The following is a 21,176-nucleotide window of genomic DNA, read 5'->3' as shown; positions in this document are numbered from 1 at the left end:
GTAAACCTATTGAATTTTATAGGTTTGCTATCACGAAACACTAAGGGTTGTACAACAGGCTCAGAAAAGACTGAAGTATACATGAAAGCTGTTGTTGATGCAGTTGCATTAGGAGCACAGGCTACAGGTTTTGTTGTATGGCCCATTCTTGAAGGTCGAGAACGTCCAAATCTTTGGTTAATACCTGCTACTTTATTTTGTATATCATGTGGTTGGTGGGAAAATTATGTTTCCAAACATTCTGTATTGGGTAAGTACCATAGACTTTTGTTTCAATTCTGAATAATATATTGTGCTTGATAATATATTACTTATAATTTTATTATTTGCAATATTAGTTTTATTTAGTATAGCTATTGAATTAATGAATCTTGGTCTGCTCCTATAAAAACCTCCATGTACCTCTAATTGTGTGCTACAGTTGCATTTGTCCCTACCTAGAGAGTATGGAAGAATTCTACTGTACTAACCAACGCAACCCTCTAACAAAGGATGCTGTGCATGCTTATATGTGCAGTGTAACCTTTCAATTTCAATAGATAGGAAATTATTCAAATAATTATATCATTATCTCATAGAAATATATAATAGTGAGTACTATGTCAGGCCGTAACTTCCTCTAATAACAATTATCACCTTTCCCTGGCTTGTGCTTTATGCTATCCAGTCTTGTAAATCAGCATGATTTCTCTTGGTCCGGAGGTCATCCACAAAAATCTGACCAGAATGAAACTGAACATCGTTCTCTCCAATCTCAGTAGGGAGATTTAAATATTTTGGACCATAATCCGTGTCTTCAACACTGGGCGCATTGGATTAGGCAAGTTGGATCAAGGTTTTATCTTTTTGACTCTTGATAAGGATTCATTTGATGAATCCAGAGAGAATTAACGTCTATTTACCAATTAGTATACTTCTCTCAATCTGTTCAATTTTATTATTGGTCTAGAGTAGAAAGCCCAGACATCTATAAAAATTTGAATGTTCTCCATATTTATTTATACTGGCCAACCACAACTGTAATCTCCTCATCCGGAATCTGGTGAACCTAACTATATGTTTTTGTCAATATTGATAACTTGTTCTCTCCAGTCTACTGTTGGTTTTACAGAGTGAAAACCATATTGGTAATGTGTAATCAAAGATTTCTTCAAAACAGAATGAAATGGTCTACAGTACAGAACAGTGAAAAGTACCTATCTTATAAATAGAAGGGAGCAGAGAAATCTGATCGATTAAATTAATATTAATTATTTTATTAAATAAACTAATGTTAGTGAATTAATATGCTTGATTATTTAAATATGATCTACAGGTTTTATGAGACCTCTCTGGAAGATAAAAGAAAGACTAAAAAGGACTCGTTATTTCACATATATTTTTATGTCTACATGGAAAATTTTTAGTTTTCTTATCTTAATTCTGGTAGCAAGAATATATAGAGGAGAAAATATAAATCATTTCTTCTCACTATTTCATCGGGGTTTTTCTGCTCATAAGATCAGAATTACAGAGGTAAATCTTTCTGAATTATTGGTATAAATTACAGCAGTAAAAAAAACTAAATTTTTTACATTTTATCTTGGATTTCTATATTGTATCCATATTCTTTGTAGATAAGACCAACTTTTGGCAGTACAAGTCTTCCAGATTTAGCAAATGTGACACCAACAGGAGAAATAGTTGACATTGATGCTGAATATGACACAGCAATTTATATACTTCTAATCCAAATTGTTGCTGCCTATCTGTGTTATATATTTGGTAAATTTCATTGGATTTCTAATAATATTTACTTTAAATATAGAAAAATATGAATATAGCTAATATTAATGAATTAATTTAATTTAACAGTTTTGAATACTTATTAATATCTATTTACATTTTCTTAGGTAAATTTGCTTGCAAAATTGTTATCCAAGGATTTAGTTATGCTTTCCCAGTAAATTTAACAATACCAGTGACTATATCACTTTTGATTGCTTTATGCGGCCTCAGGCACGATGATCCATGTTTTTTTCAAGGCATGATACCAGATTACCTATTCTTTGAATCGCCACCAGTATACTTCTTGAATGATTTTATTTCAAAACAGGTTTGCTATATTAGTTGGCTTTATTTAAGTAAATAGTACATTTTATACTATTAAATTACTTTATAATAAGATTTTACTAATAGTTTTCAAGCTCTATAAATATAATAATAATAATGAACAAAAATCTTTTAATTACACAGCATGCATGGATTTGGTTACTTTGGCTGCTATCACAAACTTGGATAACTCTTCACATATGGACACCAAAATGTGAGAGGCTAGCAACTACTGAAAAATTATTCGTATTGCCTATGTACGATTCACTTCTGATTGATCAATCACTTGGGTTGAATAGAAGGAGGGAAGAAGAAAAAGATGTAAAAACAGAGGTGAGAATTTCATAATAATCATTGACCAGTATGTTATATTAACATTTTATGTTGATTTATTAGATGGGCATTGCTGATTTTAGTTATTTTATAAAAATCTAAAATATCATTTGATAACAGATAAGGTATTCTTGATTTACAAGCATTGTATTTATTCAAATATCTATTCTAATATTGCAGCTCAGGTATAAGAAGGTTTAAATTTATTTTTGCATGTAAATACTCACACTGCAGAAGGTAATTTTAAATAAATTTTATTAATACACATTACTTCTGTTTACCATTTAAATACTTTTTTGTTTCTATTCAAATCAATAAGACTATTGTTTCCAACATATATCATTTTAGGAATTAGCAGAAAGAGAAAAGGATCCTGATGAGTATTACGAAACTATATCTGTTCATACTGATGCTTCCTCAACTACTCCTAAAACTGTCAAAAAGTCTGATAGTATCACTAGAATTTATGCTTGTGCTACAATGTGGCATGAAACACTAGATGAGATGATGGAAATGTTAAAATCTATACTAAGGATGGATGAAGATCAATGTGCACGAAGAGTAGCCCAGAAGTATTTAAGAGTAGTTGACCCAGATTACTATGAATTTGAAAGTAAACATTTTTAAGATTCAATTTCTTATTATTTCCTTTCCTAGAAGTTTTATATTAATTAATACATATATATTTTTTTATGTTAATAGCTCATATATTCTTTGATGATGCTTTTGAAATTAGTGATGTAAATGATGATTGGTCACAAGTAAATCGTTTCGTCAAACTTCTTGTTTCCACTATTGATGAAGCAGCATCCCATGTTCATGAAACCCACATTCGAATTAGACCACCTGTCAAATATCCGACACCTTACGGTGGAAGACTTGTTTGGACTTTACCTGGTAAAACAAAAATGATTGCTCACTTAAAAGACAAAGCAAAAATAAGACACAGAAAACGTTGGAGCCAGGTAGATAATATTCAATTAGTCGGTAACTTAAAAAAAATAACCAATTAAATAAAAGAACATAATAATGTTATTTAAATAAAACAAGTTGCTTTATGTTTTTTTTTTTTAATAGGTGATGTATATGTACTATTTACTTGGACACAGACTAATGGAACTTCCTATATCTGTCGAAAGAAAGGAAGTTATGGCAGAAAATACATATTTATTGACTCTTGATGGGGATATTGACTTCCAACCACACGCCGTAAGACTTCTAATCGATCTCATGAAAAAAAATCGTAATTTAGGAGCTGCTTGTGGTCGGATCCATCCTGTTGGTTCTGGTAGGTTATTCATCATAAAATGAAATAATTGTATTGAATGTTTATTCCATTGACCGAGGTATCAATTTCAGGGCCTATGGTATGGTATCAGATGTTTGAATATGCTATTGGTCACTGGCTGCAAAAAGCAACTGAACACATGATTGGTTGTGTACTCTGTAGTCCAGGATGTTTTTCACTATTCAGAGGAAAGGCACTTATGGATGATAATGTCATGCGAAAGTATACAATCAAGTCTGGAGAAGCTCGGCACTATGTTCAATACGATCAAGGTAAAAAAACAATTTTATGTCAAGATTTGAAAAATCAAGGATTAAAATACATATCATTCTGGCAATAAAATTATTATAATCTATATATTATGAATATCATTCAACATTTTTCTCCAAGATTACAAACAGAGACGGTGGTGCCTGAGTGTGTTAAGGCACCAACTTAGCATTCTCGTGTCAGAAATGGCACTGGTTCGAATCCAGCCCGGTCTGGTTGGCAGACACACAAAATAAAGCTCAGTCTTCTTAACCTGGCTATTATAGGTTGGTAAACTGTTGGTAAATAATCCATCTTTCCTGTTATTAGTTGGAGAACATAGGGATATTAAACTCAAAACATAAAGAAACATTAATAAATAACAGAAAAAAAAGGTTGATAAAATATATTTGCATATTTAGGCGAAGATCGTTGGCTCTGTACACTGCTTCTTCAGAGAGGATATAGAGTAGAATACTCAGCTGCCTCAGATGCCTACACACATTGCCCTGAAGGTTTTAATGAATTCTACAATCAGAGAAGAAGATGGGTGCCTTCCACAATGGCTAACATAATGGATCTTTTAATGGACTACAAAGCAACAATACGTATCAATGATAACATTTCCCTTCCTTACATTTGGTACCAAGTATGTAATTCTATTTAGAAAAATAGATATACATAAAATAACTTATTTCATAATGGAATTTTCACAGTTCATGTTGATGGGTGGAACAATACTTGGCCCAGGAACTATATTTCTTATGTTGGTTGGTGCGTTTGTAGCAGCTTTTAAAATTGACAACTGGACCAGCTTTTATTATAATATCATCCCAATCATGTTTTTTATGTTAGTTTGTTTTACATGTAAAGCTGATATACAGGTAAAATAATATGCATCATAAAAAAAAAAATTTAAGTATATTGTTATAGCACTCTATATTTTAAATATTCAATAAATTGATTGATTGATTGATTTTGCCATTTACAGTTACTTTTGGCACAGATGTTATCAACAGCGTATGCCATGATCATGATGGCTGTCATAGTAGGTACAGCGTTACAATTGGGAGAGGATGGTATAGGTTCACCATCAGCAATATTTCTTATATCAATGACGGGATCAATGTTTATAGCAGCCTGTCTTCATCCACAAGAATTCTGGTGTATTGTTCCTGGATCAATTTATCTCCTTTCAATCCCTTGCATGTACTTGCTCCTTATTTTGTATTCAATAATCAATTTGAATGTTGTATCATGGGGAACAAGAGAAGTCCAAACCAAGAAAACAAAGAAGGTTAGTCTTACAATTAAATTACCTCTAATCAAAAATCTATATTATATGTTTTCTTAAAAATAACTCTTCTAATTCAAAACAGGAACTTGAGGAAGAAAGAAAAGAGGCAGAAGAAGCAAAGCGCAAAGCTCGTCAAAATACATTACTTGGTTTCCTTCAAAATGTACCTATGCCAGGAGATAATGAAGAAGGATCGATTGAGTTCTCTCTTGCTGGACTTTTCCGTTGTATGTTCTGTACTCATCCTAAACCAATTGATGAAAAACAACAACTACTTCGAATTGCTGAAACCCTTGAGAAATTAGAAAAAAGATTGGATGGCATTGAAAAGTAATATTTGTTGTTGATTTATTTTCTTTTTAGTATTTTATAACATTAATACTACAAAACATTTTACTTCCAATAATACATAATACATTAAACATCCTAATTTTTTTTTTCAGAGTGGTAGATCCACAATGCCAGGTGATAAGCAGGAAGAGAACAACATCAGCTAGCTCTAAAGACCATAATTTAGTGGCTTTGACAGAAGAGCAGGCAGATGACGATAGAGAATCAGATGATAGTGATACTGCCTCAACAGGTGAACAAATTTCCAAGTTAGTTAAAAAAAATAAATGAAAATAATTATATTACATCAGCTGTTTCTGCAGGAGAGCCTAAAGTTGTGCGAAATGATGATATAAATCCATATTGGATAGAGGACAAAGAATTGAAGAAAGGACCAGTTGCCTTTCTTTCAGCAAATGAAGTCCAGTTCTGGAAAGATCTTTTGGATAAATATCTATTTCCCATTGATGATGACAAAGTTGAAAGGGTAATGTATACAAATTTTATAGAAAGCACCAAAATTATATTAATAACTGTAATTTCACTTATTGCATATATTAAATAATTAATTTTTATCAGACTATATAAAAGGTAAAAATATAACAAAACTTATTTTAAAGACTTTAAATTTAATTCTTACAGGATTTGTGTTGAAGACAAAGAATTCGTCTAGGAAATAATAATTTTTTATTGTTATACTTATATGCAAACTCATATTAGTACTTAAAGTAAACCCTCTGAGGAAAATTATATTATTTAAATTAAAGATTTCATTAAAACAATCAAAATTAATTAATTAAGCTTAAATATCTTTTGAATATGTGGTTTCAATAACTATTGAAATGTTAGGTTCATAGTTGTAATTCTAGTAATAGTAGTTGGTTCTATCAATTACTAAAAATCATATAAAGGAAAGAGTAATTAGCAGATATTAAAAAAATAAAATAAAAATTGATTCAATTTAATACAAAAAAAAATCATAAGATCTCTGACATTTAAAATAAATTCAATTAACCAAGATGTTATATGTATATAAAATAAATAAATTTGTTCTGAATTCTAATTTACTTAAAAGGTAAAAGTTAATGAGTTCCTAGCTAATTATAGATTGATTGCCATGATTTGTTGTTCTATTGAAATGGTATTAAAAAAAAAAAAAATCTGTTTAGCATTACTGTTCATCAAATGATTATGGTAAAGCCTAACATTTTAACTAAATGTGAATGGCTGGTTCAGAAATCTTTAAGTAAGCTTCTTCAGCAATTCAATTATGGAATAAAGACAAATATGGTAATCAAACTAAAATGCTAATATTATTTAAAATAAAATTAAGATACTTTATAGTTGTATACATGGGCTAGTTAGTGAAGAGAAAATATCTCAGACACAAGTAGCCTAGAATTAAAACAAATTATTAGTTTCATGTACCTATTACCAAGGGAAAAAAAATTTGAACTTCATGACCAATTGCTTATAAATAAAATTAAAGAAAAATTGTTTCAGGTACCAGTCTTCTAGAATAATTTATATTCTATTCATGCAGCTTTTCATTCTCACAGGAGCATGAGTATTTTTAGGATTACTGAAGTTTTCATAGAAATGGAGATTATTTATTAACTTTGCAGAATGCTAATTATTAATTGATGATTAGGTTCAGTTTAGGACTACAGTTACATAAGTTGGGTTTTTTACGGCTAATGTAAATTTTATCGATCCAAAAACAAATTTTTAGTTTTAAAGGGTGTTAATTAGAAATTCATTAATCAATTTTATTCATATAACGGTAAACCAATTTTCAAGACCACTGAGATTTCAGAAACATGAGGATCCTAATAAGGCTACTATCTGGGAATAGCTTACTTTTCATAAACTAATACAGTACAACAAAAATAACTAGAAAATAAAAATAGTTAAGAATAAATATAAAACAATAATAATATTTTTAACTGATTGATATTAACCCACAGATAGCTTCAAAATTGAGGATTTTTGCTATAAGAAGGTTGCTCCTAAACGTGAGATTTTGACCTGAAATAGATCGATCAAAATCAACTACTCATTTCATGAATGGGAATCGAACCCATGATTCAACTGAACTAAGGACATTTAACACAGCATAGGTTATTCATTTTAAAAAAAATCTTAATAAGAACAATTTAACTCAAAAGTATGAAGTAACATAGAGCAAGGATGATTGCATTTTAAAAACTAATATCCAAATAGAACATATTATTTGGGTATAGTTACAAAGTGTCATAATTATTGGTCACTACAACATAAAATTGATATAACTGTTCAAGAAAAGTGAAGGAAATATTTTTAATGAGGGGTTGTAAACCTTACTTAACAAACAGCTGCTACAATTAACCAATATGAAAATATTGCTTAATTGTAGCAGTTTTATTGTTTTCGAAGTGCTAACTGGGTTGACGGTGCCCTTGTTTGCGCCGGGTATCTTTGTTCCAGGCCAGGATAGCTAAGGATCTCATCGAACTCAGGAACTCTTCTGTATTTGCATTCTTTATGATTAATGCCCTATTTGTTCTCATTGTTTTCCTTCTCCAATTGAATAAGGAACTTCTTCACGTGAAATGGCCTTTTGGTGTGAAAACAAACATCACATACAACGAAGTAACACAAGAGGTGAGGGGCATAAGGTGCGGAGGAGAGTGGGGCAGTCTAGTCTCGGTTCCCATCGGTCCAACAATGTTGGAAGGTCCATCCTTAATCATTAACTGATCAAATTTAGCTGCTTAAAATTAATTTAAGACCGACATACCAAGACGCCAATTGCTCTCACTCTCATCCGACAAAAATTAAATATTTTGTTTTGTTATAATTTTTTTTCAGGCAAGAATTGCTGCTGATCTGAAAGAGTTGAGAAACAAGTCTGTCTTTGCATTTTTCATGATGAACGCACTGTTTGTTCTCATCGTATTCCTTCTGCAGTTGAACAAGGACAACATACATGTTGAATGGCCATTCGGTGTGAAGACAAACATCACCTATGTAGAGGAGACAGCGGAGGTATTCCCCCTGTGTCAAAAGCATGGGGCCTCCAGATTAACATGCTCGGGGTGGTTGTTATCTTCCTCTTCTTCTATTTCTTCTATTCTTTTCTTCTTCTTTTCCTTACCTATTTCTTTATTCATCTCCTTCAAAATGCAGAGATGTATATACCACTCATTCTCAAAAATATTATTTCAACATGTACACATATTCCTGTACATGCTTACATCCAACAAACTACAAATTCAATAACTGGAATACTTTTTTTTTTTTAATTTTAACTTTAACTGAGTTAAAGTTCACTTTTCTCATACCTATGACTGATTAAAACTCTTAAATATTGATAACACACAAGTTGTAAAGTAGCATTCTCTACATGCATTTGATTCATCATGATATTTTATTTAAAACAACATTTTTGATTACTCCTAAATAATTATTTAAATTAATTCTTGAAAAATCTGAGGTAGTAATACATTATTAGTGATACTTATAAAAAAAAAAAAACGAAATTATAAATAAAATATATATTTAATACCTAACAAGCCCTTGCTAAATTTTTATCAAAAACGGCTAGCTTTGAACTTTTCTGAATTGAGCTTTATAGATGGCCCTCAAAAATTTATTCTCTAATCATATAGAACAAAAAACAATACATTTAATATAAATGATAGTTCTTTATAAAAAACATGTTTAATAATTGATTCTTTTTCAAATTTATTCAAGTCATTTAGTATCTCTGCTATCATATAAATGTAAATTTACAAACGCATTTATCCAACCTTCTATGGCTTGCTTCCTGAATTATTACTTCTTTCTATACCATTGAACATCCAGGAAACATACATATAGTATAGCATATTTAAATGTGTCCACTAACAGTATTTCCACTCACACAGTCTTTGAGAATGTACACATGTAAGGTGACTGTCCACCTAAGTGCACAACATGAATGTCGCATGAAGTACTTTAACACATTGCCATGACTAAATTCCAAAGCTGTGGCAGTTTTATAAATGAGAAAAATCATTAAACATACTCTTCTAAACACAGAAACTCAAATCATCTTAAGAGACTTTCTCAAATTTTTCTATTCATGTATTTTTATAAATATACTAGTCACACCAACTGTGTAATTGGCCTGGTTTTTTATTAGTACGTTTTCTTGCAGAAATTTGGAAAATTATAATTATTAAAGATATATGTTAACAAATATCATAATTTACTGACCTTGTTTCTCATTTCTAAGCTTTTCTATAAACTTTATGAATCTTTAATTAGTAAAGGTATACGTTAACAGATATCATGATTTACTTAGGAGTTCAGCTAATTGACCAATGCTTCTAATAGGAGCATTATTCTTTTTTTAACTGATCATATATTTTATTTAATTGAAAGTATATAGTGATTCCATAATACTAATATATACTTTAATAATCAAATATAGCAAATTGGCAGCTATTAATGCAAGGTACTAATTACAAGCTAATATTGAATGGTAAACAAAACTTCAGTTAGACCTAGTGAGTGAGGTATACAAATGACCTCAAAGCTCTCTGATTTATCAATTTTTATAAATTGTAATTTACCGTTCCCAGATCAATAAATATCAAGAAAACTTTGATAATTTATTGACCAAATATTTAATGGTGATTGTTACAAAAATTACAAGATTTTCATTCACAACTAATATTGTATAAAATTTAGTTTTGTTATATTTACTTGATTTGAGTTTCCAAACTGAATTCATGTTTTCCATTTTAATGACTCATTAAATTATACTTCATAAATGGTTTCAATATCCTTCTTAACAGAATATATGAATTGTTATCTCACTATTTCATTCACCAACATTAACTATTCATTTTACCTCATTTCATTTCTTTCATTGGCAATCATTCCCATACTACCTCTCGAGCCGTGCAGGTCGAAGAAAATCTGCCACATCTCCTGAATTGGAATGATAACTCGATAACATTTTATGTATCATCAGTGACTTTAGTAACATGGTGATTGGTGTATATGTTATTTTGTAAATGTGATTAACGCAATTGTATATACAATTAAATAAATAGATATATTTTTTCAGAAAGCAGATTTTAGCTAAATATTTCTTAGAGAATATTATCTGGTGCCATTTTAAATAGATTAGTTGTTATGTAATTTAGTATTACTCATATCTATGTAAATTTATAAATAATGTATATTTGGTATGTAGAAGCCATTAATGTTGAATCTGCATGTAAATACAGTTTTTTCTGTTAATTAGTTGCACTTTTAATTATTTATAAATAGATTGATAAATGTATATACTTCATATTATATGCATTAGATAAGTATCATTAAGTGTTCCATAATCATTAAAGCTCAAAATGTTGATAAATTCATGCATAAATGCTACCTGTTTTGTAGGTTACAGTTAACAACAAAAATTTCCAAACAATTTTTATTATTGTGTCTAACTAATTTTATTTGATTATTATTATAAATTAAAATTTGTCTAATGGTTTTAAAATGTGAGATTAACAGTTCTTTACGAATTTCTGAAATCAGAATAATCACTAATGAGTAAACTTTTTAAGATATCATCTATTGATATCATCATGTGAAGTTGAACAAATTATAATTTTTAGGAATCAATTAATTTTCCATTTATACCATTACTTATTATTCATTCAAAAACAACTTTTTATGTTAATAAACAAACAAATTTTAACTTTTGGAAATTTTTGTTACTATGTGACATAAAATTTTATTTTTTATATGAGTGCTATCAAAAAGAACTATGCCACAAAATAAATTTTTTGTTGGTGATCTCAGAATATACTCGAAAGCGGGCCTTCGAGAAAGTGATTCACTGAATCCTTTCTAAAAATCTGATGCATGAGTGAACTAGAGATAACAATAAATCATGAGAGGAACTAAGGAGTGTTAATGAGAATTTAAATTTTGAGAAATTTGAGAGTAAAATTAATAGAGTTATGTCAAAACTGAAATGCAGTTCTGTTGGATATTTAATAGAGAAAAATAGAAATGAATTTTTAAAACTTCAAAATAATAATTTTGGAGAAACAATAATGATAAAATGGAAATAGTCAGCTAAAATACAAAAATTGTATGCAATTGCTGTAGCTGAACAGAAGAGTGGACCATTATACTAGCATGCATGGAATAAAATCATTAGTGCGGCGGCAATGATGACAAATCCCTGGGACTAAATTTATATTATCCTAGAAACATGAAAATGAAAATAAAACTCAAAATACTTGAATTTTGAACAATGTGTAATATCCAAATGTGGTAATTTCTTACTTTTTGTAAGAATAGACCATGAAGAAACCTATATCAATTCTTTTTGCTAAGATAAATATACTTTTTTCTATGGTCTAAACAGTCTTATAATTAGAATAATGTAACCTACAAAACTATATTTGAAAAATAAAATTAATTTTAATTGCTAACCAAGATTCATTTATTTATTTATTTTTATTTTTTGTTGCTTCTTGGTCTAGAAAGTTTCATTTAAAGTTATTATAACATTTTAATTTTTTAACTTCACAAATTTGATATAGGTAAATGATTTATGTTATAATATCAAAGCTGATCATGTCATCTGGTTACCTTTCCAAAATGTTCAGTATTCATTGATTGTTTAAAATTATTTTAAATAAGTTTTAAAACATCCTATACAAAAATATAAGAAAAACAATCATTAAAGAACAGGAACCCCTATTGTGAGTTTAACTGCTCTACAACCATCTTTTGGTTATAAGAAATGGAATAATGTGGATGATTCAATTTTCCTGCTTAGCGATTTTAAATCAAGTACAAGCAAATGAAAATGTTTAAATTAATTAAAATAAATGATTGATGATTAGTTTATATTAAGTATTTTAGTATTATTTTATAATATGATATCCTTTATCAACAAAATTTAATTTTTTTTTTTCCCTCCTCACCCTTTTTAGGTTCTTATTTCAAAGGAATATCTGCAATTGGAACCAATTGGTCTTGTGTTTGTATTTTTCTTTGCCCTCATTATTGTAATCCAGTTCACTGCTATGTTGTTTCATCGCTTTGGAACAATATCACACATACTTGCATCTACAGAACTCAACTTATGTTGTAACAAAAAGGTATGTCGATATTATTGACAGCATCTTAATATTCTTAATGTCATTTACAAAACTTTTAAAAAAAAAGAAGGAAATTATATAAATAATTATAAACTCATTTATTAATAAAGAAATATGTAACTACTCAAAATATGAATTAGCCATAACTTTTTAGTATCTTATAATAAAAACTTTTTAATCATATAAGGATAGATTTTAATAAGTAATAAATACAACTGTTCTAGATAAACAATTATTATCACTATCATTAATTCAATAATTAAAAATAACATATAAATTGTTTTGTTTTTTAACTAAAAAGAGTGCATAAAAGAAAAAAATAAGAGCATAAAGAATACAAAAATTAAAAATTTTAAAACAACCATTGGATAATTACTAGGTGGATCTACAAGAAATTCTAAAATTAAAATGTTAAATTTATATGAATTAGAAATAATACTTTCTGGTTTGAGTATCAACATATGGGAAATTTTAAAATTATGGGTTATTTTGAACTTAATTTTTTTGAAGAAAATATCCCCCAATTTTTACCATCTTTTTCATGTAGTTTACTGTATGGGTATTGAGCCCCTTAGCAACTCCTTGAAGCACATACACATATTAGTAAATATCTTGTAACATTGATAGAAAGTGAGAAATGACAAGATTAACAATTTTTAGTTAAGGACTTGATCAAATTTTTGTTCTCAAATTAGTGAGTCCATAGATGGGCCTAATATATTCTCTCCCAAAAAAAAAAAAAAAAATTGATCTTCTTGAGACAAATAGCTTAACACAGAAGCTGTGAAACGCAAAATTACCTATATGTTTACAATGACACACATTTTAATTTTTGTCATTACTATACCACCCATCACTAATTTCATTTTTATTTTTAAGTCACTTGACACAAAATGTTAACTAATTATCACTCGATTCATCAGGTTGAAGAGATGTCACAAGATACATTACTAGACAAACAAGCTGTGGACATAGTCCGGCATTTGCAACGGCTGAAAGGCATCAACGGAGACTATGATAATGATTCAGGTTCATCAGGTGATAGAGTTGGACGAAGAAGAACAATCTATAATCTTGAAAAACAAAAACAAAAAACTAGGACTATAGGAACATTAGATGTTGCATTCAGAAAACGATTCTTGCAAATGAAAATGGAAGATGGCGAAGGACAAGACGCAAGTAAGTAAATTAATGTAATATTTTTCTTAATAGTTAAGACAAATATTTCAATAAAATATATTTAAATGAGGATTAGAAAGACTACAGGTTTTATAGGTGTTTCCTAGTTCATTCAGCATTTAAACGAGCACTTGATATAAATCCGGGAATAATTTAGGAGTTAAAGGAAAGTCCTATCTGACCTGTCTTCTAAAAACAGCAAGGTCAACAGTCAGTCTTTTCTTACCTAGTTAACAAGAACCAAAGAAGATTGGTGTATAGTATTACTGTATGGTTTTTATATAACTTTAAAAAAAGAAATCTTCAATTCCAAAGATAGTTTTCAAGAGGCTGAATTTGCTACCCAGTTTAAGTTATAAAACCATAATAATCTTGATCTGACTGAAGTAAATGGTTCTGCTTAGGGGAAAACAAGTCTGACAACTGGAACTATCAGTCGTTTTTGCTTACCCATAGGTAACCAATGGAAATCTAGTTTTTCTTTTAGTTTCCTCTCACTATGCCTGAAACTTAGCTGAAAGCTAGCCAATTTACAGGCTTTAACTGAGAAATTTTTGGTATGAGAGTTTCAATTTTAATCATGACCTATTTTTATTTAAATCAAAACTCTCTGATATTGATACTTTGAATAAGGGCTATAAGAAAGGAAACAACCAAAAAAGTTATTGCATTTAAAGATATATGTATTGAATGTGAAAAGATGAATTTTCAGTAACTTAAATTATTTATTAAATATATATTTCCAGGTACTCCAGTTCTTGGTCGTAAACTTACTATGCGTCGTGAAGTTCGAGAGGCACTAGAAGTAAGAAGGAGATCCCTTCAAGCTGAAAGAAGAAAATCTCAAATGCAGACTCTTGGAGCCATGAATAACGTAATACCCAGGTCTCAGAGAATATCAAATGCTGGTGCCATGAGCGTAAAAGACCTTTTTGCAAATGGAACATTAAATGGTCTGAATGGAGCTACTAATCCTGCTTATGAGCCCAGTGGAGATGATGATACAGACTCATTACGGTTACAAAATGTAGCAAGGAATTGGGCTGAACTAGAACGAAATGGAAATGCTCACCTTTAATGACAACCATCTTATTATGGATCTCTGGAAAATGATTCTATAGACATGGAAACATTATTGTCAAATGAGTGTCTTATAGAATCCGTGAGTGTTATAGTAAAAATTGAGAATATTTGGTGAGCTATCAGTAAATAAAACTGCCACTAAATATACATGAGAGGGAGGAGAAAGACTTAAATGTTGTCAACTAATAATTGATATTAAAATTTTGGTTTCAATTGATATTAAAATTAATGTTTAAGTTTATGACATTTATAAATAATTTGATAGTATTACATACACTGCCATAGGATTTTATAAATTAATTTATTTTTATAATGAACCTCCCTTAACTTCCAGCTTGTAAGAAATTGTCTTCCAGTAATTTAATTTAAACTTATGAATCCTAAAAAAATAAGTAGTTATGTAATATTTTTTGACTTTGGTGACAATATATCAATTTGACAAAGTAATTCTTTATTCTCATTTGAAAATTTGTTTTTTAAATTGGACTCTTACAAAAATGATAATTTCAAAAATTACTATTGTCTTATATTTTAATAAATAATCTCTGATCTGAAGTTATGAACATAATTTATAACAAAATTTAATATTTTATTATAGTTAAAATTATTTTTGTAAATATTTCTTAACCTTAGTAGACCATGATGAGTCACCAATACATTCCACATATTTGCTCAATTTAATTAGTAATAAATTATAGGGCAGTTTTCCATTTCAAGCATCACTGAAAATTAATATTTTGATAAGAATGTTTTTATTGTATTAGAATGAATAAATTTGTGATATTTGTGTTTTTTTATCATAATTTTTCTTGTTTTATTATCCTGGTCCTTTTATCTCTCCTTTTATAATTATTTGGTTATTTTAATGTCATAGCTTTTGCAAGGTTAATTATAAATAAATCTATCTTTGTCATTCATTTGATTTCTTCACCATTTTTAAACAAGCATATCACTCACAAGTTAAATTGTCAAAACCTATTATTATGATGCAAGCAAGGAAAAATTTATTATCTGCTGTCTTACAACAGATCCCATCATTAGCTTAGTTTGCATAAAATCATTGTGCATGAGTAGAGACTTGAAATTGAAAAGCTGTATTTATATGAATGCAACACATTTTTGTAAAAGCCCTTGAATACGATGTATTAACCAGTGGTTCCACGTGTTGATCACTTTATAGATTTTCTTTTTAGTTCTTCAACTGTATTCCAAATTTTCACTTCTGAGCACTATACTCTTTTTTAAACTGCTCTCTCACAATGACATCGTCAAAACAATTTTCCCTTAAACAAAGTTCGATCCTATTGTTTAGTGAGTCACTGATTACAACTGACTCTATGGCCCTGAAGAGTAAAACAAAATGAAAATTTTTACATAGATTTAGTTTAATTAAAGAGTCTATGGAATCATATTTATACTGTGCGTAATAGTAAGTAAAACTTCAAGCGAATCATGCAGTCTATATTATGGATTTGGAGTGAAAACTTTTTTGGGTTGCTCCGTTCTGGCATCAAAATATGTCCCCAAGCTCCAACTCCATGCTGCTGTTATAGTATTCTTGTCAGCATTACATTAATTTCTTCTTTGATATATGAGTACATTAAAAAAAACTGTTTATGCTCAACCAATATATTAATTATTATGAAAATGAATATACTATCTAACATTTATTCTTTGATTTTAATAAATAAAATGGTATATAGCAAATCATCCTTAATTGACATCTTATTATCACTTAAAATTAATCTTAATCTGGAAAATAGTCAACATATATTTGAGAAATTGGTAGGCATGCTTCAAGAAACTGTGCATAGTTTTCTGAGTGCTATATATATATTTGAGCTGATAAGAAATATAAGTGAAAAGTGGTAGTGGTATGAGCTATATTAATATAACATTTGTTATATTATGTTTTGTTATGCTATTGGAGCAACAGAGAACTACAAATGTTCTTGTACCAAGAAAAAAAATTGATGGTTTAGCTATTTATGCTCTAGCTACACTCCCAAGCCACTATCAACATATTTTACTTAGAAATTACATTGTTCCCTGATTGTTTTTTGTAAAAAATACATAACCTCTCCGGCTGAGGAAGTCACCCACCATCTTCCTCCATGAGGAGCAACAGTAAAGACCATGTTGAAAGAGCATTAATTTTGAACTTCACAAGTTGGAATTTGAATTATTAATTTCCCTTGTCCCTTTCATATCAATTGGTCAAAAAATCCGTCTCTAGCCTAGCATAAAAGCAAGAAAATAAATTGTTCAATGTATCCTAGCGATAAGGCCATTCAATATTCCAAAGATCTGATTCTTAATTTTATTTTCCCATATCACATAGTTTTCGTAATATTCACAATCGAAACAGACTAATTTTAAAATAACAAAATTACCTATTTGTTCCTCTTATTTTACTAACTAAATCTCAAGCCTTTAGTAATACGAAAAAGGTCATGAGAAAGGAAGTTATTGTGAACAATATATACATCAAGAATTTAGCGCACTTTACAATTTTATTCTCAAGGGTTTAAAAGCAAGAGGAATTTCAATTATGATACTGCTTTGCTTGAAGAATGGCACATGTGCCAAAACAAGTTTTCTTTTTATTTTGTGTTTGAGATATTCCATAAATTGTACCATAAACTGGAGTTAATTTGTGCAAACCTTTAGAAAAGTCTGTAAGATGCCTACAGTGAAAAAAGTAACCCCAGTCTACAGTACTATTTTTGGAATATGTCCAATATAAAATTACAACTTTTTTACTTCAAATGTGCCACTACTCAAGTAATGCAGTGATGTGTAAATTCTGAGTTTTTGCACAAAAATTTAATTTTCTTATTTTTTATAATTTTATTGCACTCACTGTACATATACTGTACAGTTATATACATATACACTATATACACAGCTAATGTAAAAAAATGTTACTTTTTTGATTATTCTGGAAAAAATAAATAAGTAAATAAAAATATTAACAATAATATTGTAAAAGAATTGAAGATAGCAATTAAATAAAAACATCACTGCATAAAAAGTATTAGAAAAGCCAGGAAATTATTGTTAATGACAAAATGGAAATTATTGTTAATGACATCAATTAATATCCCATGAACAGTGAAGGAGACGTTTGCATCTCCTGACGCATTTGTGTAAAATACCAGGAATATAATTGAAAGATCTGAACAAAAGTCTTGAAAGAGCTTAAACAGATGATAGCAACAAGTGAAATGGAGGTAATGCCTAGAGCCTCAACCAGCGCATTTCGGGGAATTTGGTATCTAGTCACAATTGCTATTCATAAAGCTGTAGTGCATCAATTAAGAGGACAGCTCTGCTTCGCGTCAACAGAGTATATAGGTCAACTTCGCATCAAAGCGCTGCGGGACCTTGCAGAGGTGGAACCTCTTGACGTCTTCGTTCAAAAATAAGTGAATAATTATGCTTACAAGTTGATAGGTTTAACAGAATTTTTGGAGAATCTGTGGGTAAAGAAAGTTGGGTACTTATATTAACGCCACCACAGAAAATATTTTGCTAATGCGCCAATCTACACCTAAAGTTTTTGTAACAAATTACAGAATAAAAAACTTTATGTAAAATCAAAACACTTTAAAATTCGAAACATTTTATTTATAGAAAGTAGTCAATCAGATTTCGGTGGAAAATGAGCCGATATGGAATTCAATATAGATTCAAAACAGTCTTTATTTTCTTTCACCTGATGCTGTCGCCATATTAACTCTGATAAATAAGATTTCAAATGATGTCTCGCCGTCTCCATATGCCTCTTGTTCCATACTGGACCACAATTATTTGTACGTTTAGTAAACAAAATTTTATCAATTTCCACAATGCAATTTGGTCCACCTATATTCTTGTTTAATTTATTTTCTATAACCAAGATACATAATTCACGCTTGTAATTATTCCAGTCTATAACAGTTTTATCCGATAAATCAAGCTGCTTTTCACAAAATTTAATCGGTGTCAGCTCCTCGCACCAGCAGTATATGAATTTTAAAACTGAACAAAATGGAATTCTGCTCAACTCAAATCAGGTGTCTTTCCTCTGTCCCACTTGCTGACCACACTGTCTTAAATTATATTTCCAAAAGTTACGTTTACCAAAATATAGTTTCATGTCATGGGAATAGCTACATGTACTTTTTAGGTAAAATATTTCGCTACTGAAGAAATAAAATTGCATCTTGTTCTGTTTTTGGCAAATCCCAAATACGTATTTTCGTAGCACTAAAAAATGGTGTCAAAAATCAGCATGCAACAAGGAAACCAAAGATAACTTCGTGCGAGTACGAACAAGAAGATTGCAATGTGCGAACAACAAATTTGTCTAAGAGAACAACAAGATGGCTCTTTATTGGAGCATTAACAAACTTTTTGCTGCGGAGGTGTTAATATGTAAGAACCGAAAGTTGAAATCCCTAACAAGTGGAAAAAGAAAATCCGGGAGGATACAATAATGGAATGGAGCTGACGGTACTCCTAAAAGGACAATTTTTCTCTACCATTGAATCTCGGCTTAACATACTCCCGAATTATTGGCTTTCACAATTTCTTATGGGCCATGGGGGTTTTCGAGTCAAGCTACAAAATCTTGAAAACAATATAGATCCCCAATCTGTATTATTCCGGAAAGTCTTGAGTATGTGATAATGAACTGTATTGTATTCGAGGTCATCCCATGGAAACCATGGGAACTTATGTCCTCACTCGAGAAGGACTTTTCTCTGCTGGCCAAAGAGGAAAACTTTCCCGTGGTTCAAAGATTTCATCTATAGCTGGAAGATGGCGGTAGGTCTGGCTCATATCAACATATTAAAACATGAAGGTCAGTGTCAGGAAGGCCACCAGAAGATACATGAAGTTGACAGAAAATGTACTTTAATATGTTATATTATTATAAGGGCAGAATTATAGGTCAAACTTGCAGTTATGTATTCATTGTTAAGGAGTCATTCATATCATGATGAGCACTTATAATGTTTCAGGAAATGTATGAGTATAGTTATGAAGTAATTCTTGAAACTAATGAAAATAAAGGACTAGTTTACTTGGGAACCTGTTCAAAATACCTTTAAAAACACGGTTATACTTTTAAAAGTTCAATATGCCAGATCTTTGCCCATAATTATCCGATTTAGATGAATTTTTTTTCTTTGTTTTGTTGCTGAATTTGAAATCAATTTTGATACATAGACATCGGGGTTTTAATTATTTTTAAAATACATTTTTTTTTTCTCGCTTTTGTAGGGTTTGAGAAAGTGATTTCAAAATACGCGGACGCAATTTTGAAATGAAATGGCAGATACTGTCGAGGAATTTCAAGGTATCATTTCCGGGGAACTAAGACAGTTACCGATTTAGGTGAACAAAAAGTCAATCTTCAATATAGTGAAATTTAATGGTTTGGCAAGTGTTGGTAAATTATTTATAAATACTATTAGAGCTTTGAAGTTACTATTGAACAAATGTGTACTTTAACCTTGCATTTCTTTCATTTTCGACAAATTAGTCATCTATTTTTCATGTTAAAGAAGAATTCTTACCGTGTGCATTTTATACACCTTATCGAACATGTCGATTTAGTTAACTGAAATTTTGAAATACAGTTGTTTTTTTTTCAATTAAGAACATAATAATAAAAGCATCGGCAGGCGCTAATGGAAAAAGTTTTCGCCTTACAATGGAGAAGCGCCTGTTCCCTGGAAGCGAGTGCTCCCCTCAACTTTTCAAAATTGGGATCACATCAGAGGAGCCCATTTCGAAATATAAGTGAGCCGAAAAAAATATATTTACACCTGAGTAAGCGAAACGCGCTGAGGCGACAGAACATAATATTTTGCGTCAACTTGGTACAAATCCTCACAATTCCTGAAAATTTTATGAAATATGGATCAACGTTCTTTTGATTATGTCAGTTTACTGAGACAGACAGACAGGCAAAGAAATTTCTTACTCGATGTCTATAACGTATAATGTGAGTAAAAATTGTCGATTCTGAAGATTTATTTTTCGTTTCTCGAATGATTACAAAGCTTGCCTACCTTTAGAAGTGAGAAAGGAAAGTTATGTCATTAGAATTGAATATTTGTACTTGCATTTTACGTTTTAGACATCAAGGAACAAATTTGGTTTCACATGTCTGTCATCAGTTTGTCTT

General features: G+C 29.9%; 1 protein-coding gene across 2 annotated transcripts in view; it reads left to right on the top strand.

Annotated features, from left to right (window-relative positions):
• Positions 1–15,798, top strand: part of kkv (hyaluronan synthase-like protein kkv) — a 117,749-nt gene extending 101,951 nt beyond the window's left edge. The window contains exons 5-23 of one of the 2 annotated variants that reach the window (XM_014426839.2): positions 23–250; positions 1,316–1,515; positions 1,617–1,764; positions 1,893–2,095; positions 2,236–2,424; positions 2,773–3,037; positions 3,127–3,389; positions 3,502–3,712; positions 3,784–3,984; positions 4,384–4,610; positions 4,678–4,845; positions 4,953–5,258; positions 5,341–5,588; positions 5,702–5,841; positions 5,912–6,075; positions 8,439–8,615; positions 12,566–12,733; positions 13,657–13,912; positions 14,659–15,798. In XM_014426839.2, the coding sequence (XP_014282325.1) occupies positions 23–250; positions 1,316–1,515; positions 1,617–1,764; positions 1,893–2,095; positions 2,236–2,424; positions 2,773–3,037; positions 3,127–3,389; positions 3,502–3,712; positions 3,784–3,984; positions 4,384–4,610; positions 4,678–4,845; positions 4,953–5,258; positions 5,341–5,588; positions 5,702–5,841; positions 5,912–6,075; positions 8,439–8,615; positions 12,566–12,733; positions 13,657–13,912; positions 14,659–14,990 (4,094 nt within the window). In that variant the 3' untranslated portion in view covers positions 14,991–15,798. Of the gene's footprint in view, positions 1–22; positions 251–1,315; positions 1,516–1,616; positions 1,765–1,892; positions 2,096–2,235; positions 2,425–2,772; positions 3,038–3,126; positions 3,390–3,501; positions 3,713–3,783; positions 3,985–4,383; positions 4,611–4,677; positions 4,846–4,952; positions 5,259–5,340; positions 5,589–5,701; positions 5,842–5,911; positions 6,076–8,054; positions 8,232–8,438; positions 8,616–12,565; positions 12,734–13,656; positions 13,913–14,658 lie in introns of both variants that reach the window. The other variant, XM_014426838.2, reaches the window with a different exon arrangement.
• The last annotated feature ends 5,378 nt before the right edge of the window (positions 15,799–21,176 follow it).

Source organism: Halyomorpha halys, unplaced genomic scaffold (assembly GCF_000696795.3).
Source record: "Halyomorpha halys isolate HHAL.00 unplaced genomic scaffold, Hhal_1.1 Scaffold596.1, whole genome shotgun sequence".
In the NCBI taxonomy this organism is placed as follows: domain Eukaryota; kingdom Metazoa; phylum Arthropoda; class Insecta; order Hemiptera; family Pentatomidae; genus Halyomorpha; species Halyomorpha halys.
This window is presented reverse-complemented; position numbering and strand designations above follow the sequence as displayed.